The sequence below is a fragment of the Cynocephalus volans genome, chromosome 16 (genome assembly GCF_027409185.1).
Source record: "Cynocephalus volans isolate mCynVol1 chromosome 16, mCynVol1.pri, whole genome shotgun sequence".
NCBI classification, from domain to species: domain Eukaryota; kingdom Metazoa; phylum Chordata; class Mammalia; order Dermoptera; family Cynocephalidae; genus Cynocephalus; species Cynocephalus volans.
Window position 1 is genome coordinate 35415959 of NC_084475.1, and position 18542 is coordinate 35434500.

General features: G+C 38.5%; 1 protein-coding gene across 1 annotated transcript in view; it reads right to left on the reverse strand.

Annotated features, from left to right (window-relative positions):
• PCSK5 (proprotein convertase subtilisin/kexin type 5) overlaps positions 1-18542 on the reverse strand; it is a 399384-nt gene that overhangs the window by 72783 nt on the left and 308059 nt on the right. The window contains exons 23-24 of the mRNA XM_063080405.1: positions 16541-16747; positions 15479-15547 (exon numbers count right to left, since the gene is read on the reverse strand). Coding sequence (XP_062936475.1) covers positions 15479-15547; positions 16541-16747 — 276 coding nt within the window. The remainder of the gene's footprint in view (positions 1-15478; positions 15548-16540; positions 16748-18542) is intronic.

The window sequence follows — 18542 nt, forward strand, 5'->3', positions numbered from 1 at the left end:
TGTTGTATTTGTTTGCTTTTTTTTGTTTTTTGGTGACTGGTGGGTACAGGGATCCAAACCTTTGACCTTGGTATTATAGCACTGAGCTAACCAACCATTCCTAAATATTTCTAGTTGTCCCCGAAATGTGCTTTAAAATTGTTTAAAATGCAGGCTCAAATCAATATTTATACATTTCTTGGTTATTTTATCTCTTTATTTGCTTTTACTTAATTCCCTTACTTTTGTTTTTGTTTTTTTCATAATATTGAATTTTCTTTAAGACTACAGGTCAGTTATCTTATAGACTCATTTTATGAGGCCAGGATTACTCTGATATGAAAGACAGTAAAGAACATGATAAGAAAATAAAATTACTGGCCAATATCTCTAATAAAGATAGATGCCCAAATCCTTAACAGTAGACTAGCAAATTGAATTCTACAGCACATTAAAAAGATTATACACCATGATCAAGTGAAATTTATCCATGGTATGGAAGGATGGTTCAACACATGAATATCAACAAATATGATACACCATATTAACAGAATAAAGGATAAAAATCTTATGATCATTTGAATAGCTGTTGAAAAACATTTAACAAAATTTAACATTCTTTCATGACAAAAACTCTCAACAAATTAGGGGTAGAAGGAATATACCTCAACATGATAAAGGCCATATATGACAAGTCGACAGCTAATGTCATATTCAACATTAAAAAGTTGAAATCTTTTTTCCCAAGGTTAGTAACAAAACAAAGATGCCTATTTTCTCTACTTCTGTTTAGTATAGCACTAGAAGTCCTAGCCAGAGCAATTAGGCAAGAAAAATAAAGACATTCAAATCAGAAAGTAAGACGTAAAATTTTGTCTGTTAGCAGATGACTTGGTCTTACACATAGAAAACCCTAAGGATTTCACAAAAAACTGTTTAATTAAACAAATTTAGTAAAGTTGCAGGATACAAAATCAACATACAAAAATCAGTTTTATATCTATGCACTGACAATGAATTGAGAAAGAAATTAAGAAAACACTTCCATTTACAATAGCACCAAAAAATAAATAAAATACTTAGGAATAAATTTAACCAAGAAGGTGAAAGATCTGTGCACTGAAAACTATGAAACATTGATGAAAAAATTAAAGAAGACAGATATACTGTGTTCATGGATTAGAAGAATTAATATTGTTAAAATCTCCATACTATTCAAAGCAATCTACAGAATCAAATGCAATCCCTATGACAATTCCAATGGCATTTTTTTCACAGAAGTAGAAAAAACAATCCTAAAATTCATGTAGAACCACAAAGGACTCCAAATAGTCAATGCAGTCTTGAGCAAGAAGAACAAAGCTGCAGGCATCACACTGCCTGATTTCAAAATATACTACAAAGCTATAGTAAATCAAAAAAGTATGGTGGTGGCATAAAGACAGACATATAGACCAATGGAAAAGAGTAGACAGCCCAGAAATAAATCTACACACTTAAGGTCAATCTTCAACCAAGGTGCCAAGAAAACACAATGGGGAAAGGATAGTCTCTTTCATAAATAGTGTTGAGAAAACTGGATATCCATATGCAGAAGAATAAAATTGGACCCTATTTCACACAATATACAAAGATCAACTCAAAGTGGGATAAAGACTTAAATATAAGACCCCAAAATGTAAAGCTATTAGAAGAAAACATAGACAAAAAGCTTCTTGACACTGGTCTGAGCAATGATTTTTTTGATGACCCTAAAAAGCACTGGCAACAAAAGCAAAAACAGAGAAATGGGATCACATCAAACTAAAAATTATCTGCATAGCAAAGGAAACAATTAACAGAATGAAGAGATATTTGCAAACCACACATAGGATAAGGGGTTAATGTCCAAAATATTTAAGAAACTCAATCAACTCAATAGCAAGAAAACAAACTGTTTTTTAAAATGGGCAAAGAACCTAAGGCAGTCCTCGAAAGAACACATACAAATGGTCAACAGGTATATAAAAAACATTCAGCATCACTAATCATCAGGGAAGTACAAATCAAAACCATAATGAGATATCACCTCACACCTGTTAGAATGGTTATTGTCAAAAAGACAAAAGATAAATGTTGGCGAGCATGTGGAGAAAAAGGAACGCTTGTACGCTGTTGGTGAAAATGATACATCCATTAGAGAAACAGTATGGAATTTCCTCAAAAAATTAAAAATAGAACTATCATATTGCCATAGTTTAAGTGTCTCCCCAAAACTTACTGAAGCTTGATCCCCATTGTAACAGTGTTAAGAGAGTGGGAAATCAGACCATGGTATTGGAAAGGTGGGGAATTTAGGAGATGATTGAACCATGAGGATTCTGTCCTCATGAATGGATTAAAACTAATGGGTTCTCAGGGAGTAGATGTGGGACTTTAACAAGGAGATCAAGTGAGCATGTGGAAATGCTCTTGCTCTTGCTTAGCCCTCACTATATGACCTGTGTTGTCACATGACTCTGTAGAGAGTTCCCCAACAAGAAGGGCCCCACCAGGTGCACGCCCTGGACCTTGGACTTCACAATCTCCAACTGTAGGAAATCTCTTTTCTATTGCATTACCCAGTTTCAGGTATTCTGTTATAAGCAACAGAAAATAGACTAGTACACATATGATCCAGCAATTTCACTTCTGGGTATATATATCCAAGGAAATGAAATCAGTATCCAGAAGAGATATCTGCACTGCCATGTTCATTGCAGCATTATTCACAATAGTTAAGATATGAAATTAACTTGTGTCGTTGAAGAATAGAGAAAATGTGATATAGTATTTAGCCTTAAAAAAGAAGAAAATCCTGTCATTTGTGACAACATAAATGAACTTGAAGGACATTATGCTAAGTGAAATAAGCCAGGCACAGAAAGATAAATACTGCATGATCTTACTTACATGTGGAATCTAAGAAAGTTGAACTCATAGCAGTGGAGATTAGAATGGTGGTTGCCAGGGGCTGGAGGTGGGGTAAACGGGATGATGTCAGCCAAAGGATACAAAGTTTCAGTAATGCAAGAGGATTAAACTCTGGAGATCTAATGTACAGCATGGTGAGTATAGTTAATGATATTGTATTTTATACTTGAAATTTGCTAAGAGGATTGATCTTAAATGTTCTTACCACACACACACACACACACACACACACACACACACACACACACACACACACACACACACACAAGGTAAGTATGTGAGATAATGAATATATTAATTAACTTGATTGTGGTAATCATTTCACAGTGTAAATGTATATCAAAACATCACATTCTACAGACTATATTTAATAACATTGTATCGTATACTTGAAAATCACTGAGAGTAGATTTTAAGTGTTCTCTCCACCAAAAAAAAGTGATGCATATGGTAATTAGCTTGATATGGCCATTCCACAATGAATACATATTTCAAAACATTATATTGTATACCATAAATATATATATATTTTTTTCTTTGCCAATTTAAAAAATCACATTGTATACATTAAATATCTGCAATGTTTATTTGTTAATTATACCTCAATAAAATTCAGGTTCTAATCAGTATGTATGAATTTTCTTGATTGTTTTATCTCTTTATTCTCTTTTATTTAATTCTCTTACTTTTATTTGTTGTTCTTTTTCTCCATAATATTAAATTTTCTTTAAGAGCACAGATCAGTTGTCTTATAGGTATCCTATATTCTCAATTTATCTTGTGATTATTTTCAGGCTAAATAAGGTTTTCTCAACCTCAGCATTATTGACACTTTGGACCAGGTAATTATTTGTCATGAGGAACTATCCTGTGCATCATAGAATGTTGACCTCTACCTCCTAGATGCAAGTAACAAGCTCTCAGTGGTGACAATCAAAAATGTCTCAAAACTTTGACAGATGTCCCTTGAGGGCATAATTGCCTCCAGTTGAAAACCACTGGTCTAGACACTTTTGTCAAGGACATCAGCTGACATTGATTTATCACATCAGGAAATATGTAATGTCAGGTTGTGTGGAACTAAAAATAATGATGCTAAGTGTAATAACTTGTTTAAGTTGGTAATCAGCAAAGCTCTACATTGTAATTAACTGTTAACTGTGCTGGTACCTTTAGTCTGTGTGAATATCCTGTTCCCCTACAATTTTCCACCCAAAGATTTTAACACCTATTGATGATTTGACGATTCTCCCTTGAGTCAATACATTAGAGGATGCAAAATGATGATTTCCTAATTTTTCCCTTGTACATATGCCAGCTGAAATTTTTTTGGAAAGAAGCGCTTTCTCTTTTATTCTATTTTTCTCCATTTTTCTTTTTCTTTAAATATCACTACTGATGCATGATTTTTTTTTAAAAAAAAATGGAATTGTGGTCTTTTATCATTAATTTTTCTAAATGTTTATTTGTCCCAAATTTGGCCAGTGGGAGCCCATTCACACTAGTTACTGTGTCATTTATTACGAATATATAAAATCTTACATAGTTCAAATCAAAACTATGTAAAAAGATATACCTAGAGAAGTCTCACTCCCATCTCCTTTACCCCTTTCTCTATAGCTAACCATTTCATTAGTTTCTCATGTGTCCTTTCTGTTTCTTTTTGCAAAAATATGTAAAATTGTAGATACACACATTTTTTCTTACCCCAAAGGTGGCATGCTATATACACTTTTTGTACCTTGCCTCCTACTTAACAGTAGTATGTCATTAAATCACTATGGGATCATATGGATCTTTTTGTGCTTTGGATGGCTGCAGAGTATTCCATTGTGTACGAGTGTGTGTACCTAACTTTATTCAGTCTTCCAGGAAACAGCATTTAGGTTGTTTCCAATAGTTTATTCCCACAAATAATACCACAATGAATAATATTGTGAGTGTGCTGTTTTGAATTTGTGTCTGTGTATCCTCAGGGCAAATTCCTAGAAGAGGTGTTATAGGGTCAAAGAGTAAATGAGTATGCATTTGTGTTATATATTACCAAATTTCCTTTAACTGTGATCATACCATTCTGACTTCCCACCAGCAAGAAATAAGAGCTACAGAGCTTGTAACTTTTTGAATTTTTGCCAATCTGATAGGAAAGAAATGGTGTCTCACAGTAGTTTTAATTTATAGTTCCCATATAATGAACAAGCATCTTTTCTCATGCTTGAGGGCCATTTCTTACACGTGATTTTTAAAAACCTGTCTTTTCCTTCCTAATTTCCTGCCTGTCACCTTAGGTTAGACTGCTTTTACTTCATACCTGGATTTCTGAAATAATCTTCTAGCTGGTTTCTCTACTACAGCCTCTCTCCCTTTCAATTATCCTGAACACAGTTAATACAGTAACCAAAGTAATTTTAAAACACTTCTTCAAAACTCTCTCTCTCTCTCTGTTAAGAACCTTCAATTATTTCCTTTTAGCCACAGAATAATTTTAACTCATTAGTCTGGAATTCAAGATGTGGTTTTCAACCACTTCTCCAAATTTCTCTTTCTTTCTCCCCTTATATTTGCTTATTTTCCTTCTGCAAAATCAGTAGCAGAAATTCTTCCCTCCAAGACTTTTCCTGCCATGGTCCAAGTTGAAAGACCCTCCATAGCACAGCTCTTCCTTTTTATGTCTGAATTCCATGCAAGCTCTAAGGCCCTCCTCAAGTCCCTTCTTGGAAGCCTTCCTTGACCACGTCAGTGCCCAGAGGTTTCCTCCTTTTCTAAATTCTCTTCATGCATATATTTGTCCCCTTCCTTGGCACTTAATTCATACGGCCTTTTCCTTGTTTTGCATTACTTAAATTGTTAAGATTTGTTGTATATTCTTCCCCGAGTAGAGACTATAACAATTTCTGTGAGCAAATATTAAAGAATTCACATTTCCTCTGGCTGACCCCGAATAAAGGCACATTAACCTCTATTTTTAGTGATGAGGTAAAGAAGTGAAGAAACCTTATGCAATTTGCTTAAGATTAATCATTAAGTCAATGGTGATGTAGATATGGACCCCAAATCTGAGGTTAGAGTCAAGTGTCATACCTATTACCACATTCTCTAAATTAAAACAAGAGTGTCTCAAAATATTAAGTAAAAATTACTTCATTTACTTCTCCCCTCAATTAGTGAAGAAAGATAGTTTAGAACACTTAGATTTATCTTAGTTAAAATTTCTTTTCAAAATACCTGTTAAAAGGACAAAGAATTTGACATCAAGTACACTTGGAACAAAATGGTATAAAATGCTATCTGTTTGTTTACAGTCTAATAAAAAAGAGAAATCTAAACCCGTAATAATAAAAACACCCTTTTGGGCCGACCCCGTGGCTCACTCGGGAGAGTGGGCGCTGGGAGCTCCGAGGCCACAGGTTTGGATCCTACATAGGGATGGCCGGTGCGCTCACTGACTGAGCGCGGTGTGGGCGACACCAAGCCAAGGGTTATGATCCCCTTACTGGTCACAAAAAAAATAAAAAATAAAAAAATAAAAACACCCTTTCACTCTTGTTCCATCCTCGAGTATCAAATTCAATAATTTTCTTCAGACAAAACACTTTTTGGTTGTTTCAATTTCTGTCCCCCTTTTTGGTAATCTTTCTTTTTTTTTTTTTTTTTTTTTTAAATTTTATTTTGTCGATATACATTGTAGCTGATTAATGCTCCCCATCACCAAAACCTCCCTCCCTTCTCCCTCCCCCTCTCCCCCCCAACCATGTCCTTTCTGTTTGTTTGTTGTATCAACTTCAAATAATTGTGGTTGTTATATCTTCTTCCCCCCCCCCCCCGGTTTGTGTGTGTATGTGTGTATGTGTGTGTGAATTTATATATTAATTTTTAGCTCCCTCCAATAAGTGAGAACATGTGGTATTTCTCTTTCTGTGCCTGACTTGTTTCACTTAATATAATTCTCTCGAGGTCCATCCATGTTGTTGCAAATGGCAGTATTTCATTCGTTTTTATAGCTGAGTAGTATTCCATTGTGTAGATGTACCACATTTTCCGTATCCACTCATCCGATGATGGGCATTTGGGCTGGTTCCAACTCTTGGCTATTGTAAAGAGTGCTGCGATGAACATTGGGGAACAGGTATACCTTCGACTTGATGATTTCCATTCCTCTGGGTATATTCCCAACAGTGGGATGGCTGGGTCGTATGGTAGATCTATGTGCAATTGTTTAAGGAACCTCCATACCATTTTCCATAGAGGCTGCACCATTTTGCAATCCCACCAACAATGTATGAGAGTTCCTTTTTCTCCGCAGCCTCGCCAGCATTTATCGTTCATAGTCTTTTGGATTTTAGCCATCCTAACTGGGGTTAGATGGTATCTCAATGTGGTTTTGATTTGCATTTCCCGTATGCTGAGTGATGTTGAGCATTTTTTCATATGTCTGTTGGCCATTTGGATATCTTCCTTAGAGAAATGCCTACTTAGCTCTTTTGCCCATTTTTTAATTGGGTTGCTTGTTTTCTTCTTGTAAAGTTGTTTGAGTTCCTTATATATTCTGGATATTAATCCTTTGTCAGATGTATATTTTGCAAATATTTTCTCCCACTCTGTTGGTTGTCTTTTAACTCTTTTAATTGTTTCTTTTGCTGTGCAGAAGCTTTTTAGTTTGATATAATCCCATTTGTTTATTTTTCCTTTGGTTGCCCGTGCTTTTGGGGTCGTATTCATGAAGTCTGTGCCCAGTCCTATTTCCTGAAGTGTTTCCCCTATGTTTTCTTTAAGAAGTTTTATTGTCTCAGGGTGTATATTTAAATCCTTAATCCATTTTGAGTTGATTTTAGTATACGGTGAGAGGTATGGATCTAGTTTCATTCTCCTGCATATCGATATCCAGTTATCCCAGCACCACTTGCTGAAGAGGCAGTCCCTTCCCCAGTGAATAGGCTTGGTGCCTTTGTCAAAGATCAGATGGCAGTAAGTGTGTGGGTTGATTTCTGGATTCTCTATTCTATTCCATTGGTCAGTGTGTCTATTTTTATGCCAGTACCATACTGTTTTGGTTATTATAGCTTTGTAGTATAGCTTAAAGTCAGGTAGTGTTATGCCTCCAGCTTTATTTTTTATGCTGAGCATTGCTTTGGCTATTCGTGGTCTTTTATTGTTCCATATAAATGTCTGAATAGTTTTTTCCATTTCTGAGAAAAATGTCTTTGGAATTTTGATGGGGATTGCATTGAATTTGTATATCACTTTGGGTAGTATGGACATTTTCACTATGTTGATTCTTCCAATCCAAGAGCATGGAATATCTTTCCATCTTCTTGTATCCTCTCTAATTTCTCTCAGCAGTGATTTGTAGTTCTCATTATAGAGATTTTTCACCTCCTTGGTTAACTCAATTCCTAAGTATTTTATTTTTTTGGTGGCTATTGTAAATGGGCAGGCTTTCTTGATTTCTCCTTCTGCATGTTCACTATTGGAGAAAAGAAATGCTACTGATTTTTGTGTGTTGATTTTGTATCCTGCTACTGTGCTGAAATCATTTATCAATTCCAACAGTTTTTTTGTAGAGGTTTTAGGCTGTTCGATATATAGGATCATGTCATCTGCAAACAGGGACAGTTTGACTTCATCTTTTCCAATCTGGATGCCCTTTATTTCCTTCTCTTCTCTGATTGCTCTGGCTAGTACTTCCAACACTATGTTGAATAAGAGTGGTGAGAGTGGGCATCCTTGTCTAGTGCCTGTTCTTAAAGGAAAAGCTTTCAGCTTTTCCCCATTCAGGATGATATTGGCAGTGGGTTTGTCATATATGGCTTTAATTATGTTGAGATACTTTCCCTCTATACCTAACTTATAGAGGGTCTTTGTCATGAATGAGTGCTGAACTTTATCAAATGCTTTTTCAGCATCTATAGAGATGATCATATGGTCCTTGTGTTTGAGTTTATTAATATGGTGTATCACATTTATTGATTTGCGTATGTTGAACCAACCTTGCATCCCTGGGATGAATCCCACTTGATCGTGATGAATAATTTTACGTATGTGTTGCTGTATTCTGTTTGCTAGTATTTTAGTGAGGATTTTTGCATCTATATTCATCAAGGATATCGGCCTGTAGTTTTCTTTTTTGGTTATATCTTTACCTGGTTTTGGTATCAGGATGATGTTTGCTTCATAGAATGAGTTTGGGAGATTTGCGTCCGTTTCAATCTTTTGGAATAGTTTGTAAAGAATCGGTGTCAATTCCTCTTTGAATGTTTGGTAAAATTCTGCTGTGAATCCATCTGGTCCTGGGCTTTTCTTTGTTGGGAGCCTTCTGATAACAGCTTCAATCTCCTTTATTGTTATTGGTCTGTTCAAATTTTCTACGTCTTCACGGTTCAGTTTTGGGAGCTTGTGTGTGTCCAGAAATTTATCCATTTCCTCCAGATTTTCAAATTTGTTGGCGTATAGTTGTTTATAGTAGTCTCGAATGATTCCTTGTATTTCAGATGAATCAGTTGTAATATCGCCTTTTTCATTTCTAATTTTTGTTATTTGAGTCTTCTCTCTTCTTTTTTTTGTTAGCCATGCTAATGGTTTGTCAATTTTATTTATCTTTTCAAAAAACCAACTTTTTGATTCGTTGATCTTTTGAATTGTTTTTTGGTTTTCAATTTCATTCAGTTCTGCTCTGATCTTAATGATTTCTTTCCGTCTGCTAACTTTAGGATTGGATTGTTCTTGTTTTTCTAGTTCTTTAAGGTGAAGTGTTAGGTTGTTCACTTGCCATCTTTCCATTCTTCTGAAGTGAGCATTTAATGCAATAAATTTTCCCCTCAATACTGCTTTTGCAGTATCCCACAGGTTTTGGTATGATGTATCATTGTTTTCATTAGTTTCAATAAACTTTTTGATTTCCTGCTTGATTTCTTCTTGGACCCATATGTCATTAAGTAGAATGCTGTTTAATTTCCATGTGTTTGTATAGTTTCCAGAGTTTCGTTTGTTATTAATTTCTAGTTTTAATCCATTGTGGTCTGAGAAGATACATGGGATAATTCCAATTTTTTTGAATTTATTGAGACTTGATTTGTGACCTAATATGTGATCTATCCTGGAGAAAGATCCATGTGCTGATGAGAAGAATGAATATTCTGAGGTTGTTGGGTGGAATGTTCTGTAGATATCTGCCAATTCCAATTGGTCTAGAGTCTTGTTTAGATCTTGTGTTTCTCTACTGATTCTTTGCCTAGATGATCTGTCTAATATTGACAGTGGAGTGTTCAGGTCCCCTGCTATTATGGTATTAGTGTCTATTTCCTTCTTTAGGTCTAATAGAGTTTGTTTTATAAATCTGGCTGCTCCAACATTGGGTGCGTACATATTTATGATTGTTATGTCTTCTTGATGGATCAGTCCTTTTATCATTAAGTAGTGTCCCTCATTGTCTCTTTTTATGGTTTTTAGTTTAAAGTCTATTTTGTCAGATATAAGAATAGCCACTCCAGCTCGTTTTTCTTTTCTGTTTGCATGGTAAATCTTTTTCCATCCTTTCACTCTTAGTCTGTGTGAATCTTTATGGGTGAGGTGGGTCTCTTGTAGGCAGCATATAGTTGGGTCCTGCTTTTTGATCCAGTCAGCCAGTCTGTGTCTTTTAATTGGGGAATTTAAGCCTTTAACATTAAGAGTTGTTATTGAAAGGTGTTGATTTATTCCTAGCATTTTATTGGTTGTTTGGTTGTCTTAGGTGTCTTTTGTTCCTTGCTTTCTGATTTACTGTTTGGTTTCTTTGTTTGTTGGTTCCTTAGGTTGTAGATAGTGTTTTTGTTAGCTTGTTTTCTCTTCACGAATGCCATTTTTATTGTACTAGCGGGTTTAGATTTTTCTTAGGTTTTTATGGCAGTGGTAGTTATTTTTCAGGAACCAAACCCAGTACTCCCTTGAGGATTTCTTGTAAGGGTGGTCTTGTGGTAGTGAACTCCCGCAGTTTTTGTTTGTCTGAGAAATATACTATTTGCTCCTCATTTCGGAAGGATAGCCTTGCAGGGTAGAGTATTCTTGGCTGGCAATCTTTGTCTTTTAGTATTTTGAAAATATCATCCCATTCCTTTCTAGCTTTTAGGGTTTGTGATGAAAAGTCTGATGTTAACCTGATTGGGGCTCCCTTATAGGTGATTTGACGCTTCTCTCTTGCAGCTTTTAAGATTCTTTGTCTCTGAGTTTTGCCAATTTGACTATGACATGTCTTGGAGAAGGCCTTTTTGGGTTGAATACGTTTGGAGATCGTTGAGCTTCCTGGATCTGAAGATCTGTGATTTTTCCTATACCTGGGAAGTTTTCTGCCACTATTTTTTTGAATATGTTTTCAATGGAATCTCCATTTTCCTCCCCTTCTGGAATACCCATGACTCGGATATTTGAGCGCTTGAGGTTATCTGATATCTCTCTCAGATTTTCTTCCATGTCCTTGATTCTTTTTTCTTTCTTTTTGTCTGCTTGTGTTATTTCAAACAGCCCATCTTCAAGTTCAGAGGTTCTCTCTTCAACTTCGACAAGCCTGCTGGTTAAACTCTCCGTTGTGTTTTTTATTTCGCTGAATAACTTCTTCAGTTCAGCAAGTTCTGCTACATTTTTTTTCAGGACATTGATTTCCTTGTATATTTCCTCTTTCAGATCCTGTATACTTTTCCTCATTTCATCATGATGTCTAGCTGAGTTTTCTTGTATCTCATTCAGTTTCCTTAGAATTATCACTCGAAATTCCTTGTCAGTTATTTCAAGGGCTTCTTGTTCTATAGGATCTAGAGTATGAGATTTATTAACTTTTGGTGGTGTAGTTTCTTGATTTTTTGTATTTCTGGTGTCTTTTTTTTGGTGTTTATTCATTGTGGCAGGGGGTTTCACAGTCCACCGGTTTAAGACTAATGACTAACTAGGATGTTGCTGTGGTTGCCAATTTGGTATGGCTCCCGCCGTGACTGCTCAGTTGGCCTCTAGTGTCTTGTGTGTGTGGTTGCCTCGGGTCTTGGGCTTCTCCGGGGATCCACCTTTCTAGTCAGCTTGTACTCTGCTGGGCTGGTGGATCACGTACCACAGGGTGTGTGATCTCTGTTGAGCTTTCACTTTCTGTACAGTACTTCTCCCCGTTCCGTGTGCTCTGGCCCAGGCTGTTAGATCGTGCAGTGGCGACCCCACCGGGTGTGTGGTTTCTGTCGAGTCTCCGCCTCCCTGGCCGCACGTCTCCCCCCTCTGTGCACACTGTGCTGGGCTGGGGCGTGTCTTCTGCACCCCTCGTCTATCAGCTGGGCCTTCAAGACCCTGCTCAGCACCGCCTCGCCCAGGAAGTCTACCAGGTTTCTGCTAGGCACAGACGACCGGTCTCTCTGGGTGCCTTTGTAGCACTGTGTAGATCTTTCTCGGGTCTTGTTCACCTTTGTATCCCCCCGGTATAAACCGAGTCTAGTGCCCGCCTGCAGCCTGCTCTCCGGCAGGTTCAAGCGGACCTGGGAACTCTCCTACCACACTATTCCCAACCAGAAATTCGTTAGGCTTTTTTCCAAACTGGTGGTCGCAGAGATGGTATCTGCCTCCCAGTAACAGGAAGTTTATCGGGGCCGGAGTCCAGGGTGTGGTGGAGTGACAGTCGGCCCGCCCGTACTTCCTAGCCCTCCCAAAACTGGTCGGGACGCCCCACACCCCCAGCCCTGCCAGAGAACCGCGGAGGGAGTGGGAGAGGAGGTCGGCCCGCAGGGTCCGGAAAGCCCCGTGCCAGGCCAAGCAAATGGGCTCAGTGATGGCCGCGCAGGGCGGAGCTGCCTGCACCTGGGATAATGGAGGCAGCACCGTGGCAATGAGTGGCCTGGTGGTGCAGGCGGGAGCCGCGTGGGCATCCACCCCCCGAACAGAGCTGTGCCAGGGATCACTCACGGTGCTGTGCCAGGTCGGGCGCTCGCTCTGTCTCTGGTTTGTTGCCTTCCGTGTTCTCGGCGCTGCCGCCTCGGGCTGTTCAGTCGCGGCGCCGCTCGGGCGCTCCCAGGAATCTTCTTTAATGCCGGCCTGAAACCTCGAATCCTGAATAGGGCAGCTGGCCGCCTTCAGCGCGGCCCCGGCCTCCGGGATCCTGGCTGCATCCACAGCAGCCCTGGCGCCGTGTTCCCTGTTTCAAGACTCGCTTTTGCAGCTAAGAATCAGTTCTTTTCCTGCTCCACACTTCAAAGCTGTTGCCTGTAAATGAGGCAGCCTCTCCTGCCGGGGGCAAAGTGGCGTTGAGCCCCCACGACCGGCCAGCAGCAGCAGTCCTCCCTTAAGAGATGGCCAGAGGAAGGTCCACAAGTTTCCCGGCTGCCTGAGGCCCAGTGGCCACCTTTTCCACCTCAGCTACTCCGCGCCAGCCGCCGCAGCCGCCGCAGCCGCCGCCATCTTGAAACACCAACCTCGGTAATCTTTCTTTGAAATGACAAATAACTAGCTCCACCCAGGAACCAGACGAGATCCTAGTCAATCTGGAATTTGAGTGTTTCCTTACTAGGTGTGAAAGATAGATATTAATCTATAGAGCACTAAATATATGGAAAGAAATACATAACTCAGACAACCCCCGTATTTCCAGTAACTAATCATCACATAGTGTAAATAAAATGTCTCAGAGTGACTGATTTCACTTTACTCTTAACCATCCTAGATTGTCTAGACCTGGTTTGAAGATGAATCTACAGTATTAAAATAGAATAAAGCTAAGTTCTCTCCAAAGAATGATGTCTCTTCTCACAAGAAGAATCTCAGCAAAACTTACCATGAATTATTCACATCTTTTTAACGTATTCATCTCTTATTAAAATTATAAATTTAATAAACCATGTCTTCTTCAAATCTTCCTTATAGTTCTAATATTTCATGAGAAATCATTTATTTTTATATTGTATTTTCTCTTCTTCTTGGCACATAGACAAAGTTTGATTAGAGAAAACATCACATCTAAATTTCTGGGTATTCTGAGCCATGCATCTCTGCTTTGAATCTGGGCAACTCTCAAATTCAACTCAACAAAAATTTTTACATTAATTGTGCATATATGATGCCCTGGGTACACTGCTAGTTCTTGTGAGAGCAGAGCACGTAAGTCACAGAGCTTGTTCTCAAGTAGTTTGGTGTCTAGGCAGGAAGATATGTACATACCAAACACTACACTAGTCAGCTGTAAAAAGCATTATCATTGCCTACAAACAAAGGGAGAATTCATCCTATTGGAGAGATCAACAAAGGGTTCAGAAATAAGGTGAAAATTGAGATCAGACAAGTCAGTCCAAGAATGTACAAGGCTCAATACATGGAGACTTTATAACTAAGAGCAATTTTAGTGAGGGAGGAGATATTGAGAGGTTGGTTAACAGATACAACATTACTGTTAGATAGGAAGAGTAAGTTCTAGTGTTCTATAGCACTGTAGGGTGACTATAATTAACAACAATTCATAGTCTACCTTCTAGTAACTAGAAGAGAGGATTTTGAATGTCCCCAACACAAAGAAAGGATAAATATTGAGGTGATAGATATGTTAATTACCTTGATTTGATCATTAAGCATTGTATAAATATATCAAGATTTCACCCAGTACCCCATAAATATGTACAATTGTTATGCATCAATTAAAAATAATAAAAGAAAAAAGTAGATTAAAAAAATTTAGAAATTGTAAAAAAAAAAAAATTTTAGAATTTAAAATGAGACTTCAACAGCATTTAGGATGCTCTTGTCTTCCTCTCCAATGATCCCTCTGCACTTTGTATCTGTCTCTATTCTGGCAGGTTGCCTTACAAAAGATTTTATTCCACGTATGTCAGTTGTGAACAGAGGACCTTACAGGAGGATCCCAGACATATCACCTTTGAATTCCCAGTGCCAAGGTGAGCATTTGGTATACAGGAAAAGATTGAAGTTTTTTTAAAAGTGAATGGACTGAATATTTCAATAGCACTTTGTAAAGTGAGTCAGGCTTTCGAATATATCTCTTTTTGCAAGTTGATTCTTTTGGATTTTGAGTCCCCAGGTGGCCAGTGTCTGCTTAATTTCCAGTGGCTTCCCTTTGGTTGCATCCATTGCTGGGTCAACTAAGGGGAGGGTGGGCACAATGCAGACCCTCGTGATCATGTTTGCCTTGTCCCTGTTCCCACCTCCGTGCTAGATCCTCACTGATCCGGAATGAGCTCACACACATTCATACATTCCTTCCAAGGTGACTTAAAGTTATAAAAGGAACATCTTCTTTTCTCTGGGTGGACATGTCTCACTGCCATTGCTGAGCAGAGCCAAGAGAGCCAAAATCTCAGGTTTCAGAACACACGCACACACATATACACACACCTACACACACCTACACACACCTACATCCTTCCACGATGCACGAGATGCTAGCACGGGCACACAACACGCAATAGCAAAGGTGCAAAAGGAGACCACTGATCAAGCTGGGGTGTGAAATCTAACGGGAAAATATGGTCTGAGATGGCAAAATGTGTGAAAAAAGCAACAGCTATTTCAACTCTTTAAGTAGCAAAGGAAGATAACATACCCAAGCTACATCCCAGACATCCTTCTTGACAAGGCACGCAGTCTTCATAGTCTGGGTCTTGGACTTCACCTATATAGTGAGAGAAGTGAAAACCACAACTCACTTCCTCTGAGGGGGCACATTAATTACTGTGAAAATATGTTGGTGTGTAGCTTATTTTAAAGTTAATTATAGAGCAATTATGAAGCCTAAAACCATCCTCGAGGATATATGTGTCATCCACTTTTTTTAAAAAATCACCTTTTATTAATTTAATATATTGGATCAGCTTGATTGGGTATAAGTAAAACAAAGTTGGACTGCATGCCATGCAACTAGTTTTGAGGCCAACTGGGTACATGACATTTATTAAAGAAATCAGTTCTGCCTCTGTGAAAACGGAACTGGGTATGTAAATGAACAGGTTCTGTCTCTCTTTTTATCTGTCCTATTAACCACTTTTTTAAAAATAAAGTTTTAAATCTTTTAGTGCATTTGTAAACATTAAGGAGAAACAGAAATGAGTGTCTTAATTCTAAAAAAAGTCCTATAGCTCTCTTCAGCACCAGACCAGGCAACAGTTGTTTTTTAATTTTCCTCTTCCTACCTAAGATAAGAAATTGGGCAATAACAATCACACATACAATTCACAGACCATTTTAATATTTTCAATAGTTTTAGGTAGGCTGATTCTCACTGATGTCTCACAGCAGCTCTGTCCTGATGCGATGCTATCCCCTTCAAATGGGACTAAGGCATCGAGCAATTAGATTAGTTTTGCCCAGGGTCTTGCTTATATCTATAGCAGTTGGAAAGGAGGACACTGTTGGCCAAGACTTTTGGATTCTAATCTAATTTTCTCTTCACTGTATCCTGTCCACAAACCCCTCATTCAAGATCACTTTTTATGTGACTTACTGCATTCTTATGACCTTAGACTGTATCTGGTGAAACCCAGAGAAAGGGTGTGTGGGGGAAGGGAGAGGGGTATCCCAAGTGCCAGGAAGGCAATTCAAGTCTCCAGGACATCCAGCCCCTCATCCCACCTCCTGATGCTGGGCAGGGGCCCCTAAATAGCCTCACCTTGTCCACATTCTAACTTCTGGCAGGTGTGGTTGGTGGCCACCATGAAGTAGCCGCTTGTGCATCTCGTGCAGACGTGCGGGCTGTGGCAAAGCTCACAGTTGTCTGGGCAGGGCAGGCAGGTGTTTCCCTGGGCAGGGTAGTGGCCTGCTGGGCAGCTCTCTCGACACTCCCCCTGGTACAGGAAGTGCTCTCGGCCATGCTCATCTGACCAGTTAGAGAGGTAACAGAAAGAGGGAAAATGTACAAAATTAGCCACGAAGCTAATATAATGTAATTATGTAGTATATTTTATTTAAAAAAATACTACCTAGTGCTTTTGCTCCTAGGGGATCAGGAGTATAAGAATGGATTTAATGAAAAGTGCAGTATCTACATACTTGTACTTGAAAAGTGTTCCTTGCAGGGAATAATTTTCCAATATTTTATGTATTTGAATGAACAGCGACTACTATCTGGGATGTCATTGCAAAACCACAAACTATGCTCTGTGAACAACTGCAATTCAAAATATGTTTAACTTTCCCCAGGCTCCTTTTGGTATCTGTGGAAACTTTAAGACTTGGGGGCTATAGAAATCTCATGAGAATAAACATATGGTTAATGATGGATACATTTCATTAAGGTACAATCTTTTAAAATGAGTTTGAATTGTTATCAAAACCACACACTTGTGTTAACCATCTAAAGTATGAATTTTTGCACAGCGACTAATTTCCATAATGACAACCTTTTTGAAGCACTAGACCAGGCACACCTCTGACTCATTTACGTGCATTCCTGAGGGTTCCTAACTTCCATCAACACGGGGCTCTATAAGGAAAGAATCGACAGTACCCCCAGCATGACAGACTATAGGAATTTGTGCCTGGAGGAAACGGAAAATTCCAATCAGTTACAAAGCACCACAATTAGTTATAAAGGATTATAATAATTTATAACTACAACACAACCATAAGATTAATATAGATGTACCTAGAGGTCCCCTACTTCTGCCCTCCTGGAGTTTTTGTACTGAGTGTGCTCAGGGTATCCATCTTCTCTGAATCAGATTTCCCTTATGTCTCCGCCTCTAAAGAGCAGCCAATCTGTGTTCCCAGAATAATTGGGGTCTAGTGTTCACTCCTAGTGTGATCTACCACATGGAGTTCCAACAGCATTGACCTTCAAGATGCAAGGCTGCTGGATTTGTGGATAAAAACAGCACCAGCCCCATGTTACACGTGCATAAACTGAAAGTATAATGTTAGATTGAACCACAGAAATTGCTGATATTTGACTTTTTTTTTACTTGTAAATGTGGCACTTTCAAATGGTTCACTCTAATATTTCTTATTTAATCAAAGCCCTAGTTTAAGGACAATTTTAAAAAATAACACCCTTGGATTATGGGCTCTTAAGCTACCTCTTTTCTGATTGTGATTTCATACCAGAAGTCTGCTGGTTCCTGTAGGCTCAAGAAAATAAAGAAGACTTCAACAGAGGTGATGGAAAAATGTATCTGCTGCTTCCAAGTTAGACTTAGAAGAATATTATCCTCTAAGGGAACTAGAGTGTTTTGGAGGATGTAATGTGTATTTGGTGATCCTATAGCTATATATCAGTGTTATGGGGCACAAAACTCTGATCTAGTGGAACGTGGCATCTCAGGAGACCATAAGAGGGTCAACCCTCCAAGTTATGTTCTTCTCACCCACTTTATGAGCCCCCAGCAAACCCCATTAACAACATAACTCATTCAGAAAAAGATCCTGTTTCTCAGCATGCCCCAGCTTCTCAGATGCAGGTAGGAAGATATGAGGGAGAGCCGTGGGGAAGCCATCTCTCCTCCATTGGCAGGAGCTGTAAATTCCCTACATCTTCACAGGACATCAATTTGGGATTTGGAGGCTTGGGGGAGCATGCCATCCAGTAAATTTTAAAAATGTATTTGTTGAATGATTGAATGAATGAGTGAGTGAGTGCATTTGTATTCAGCAATATTCAGTTTTTCCCATAAGTC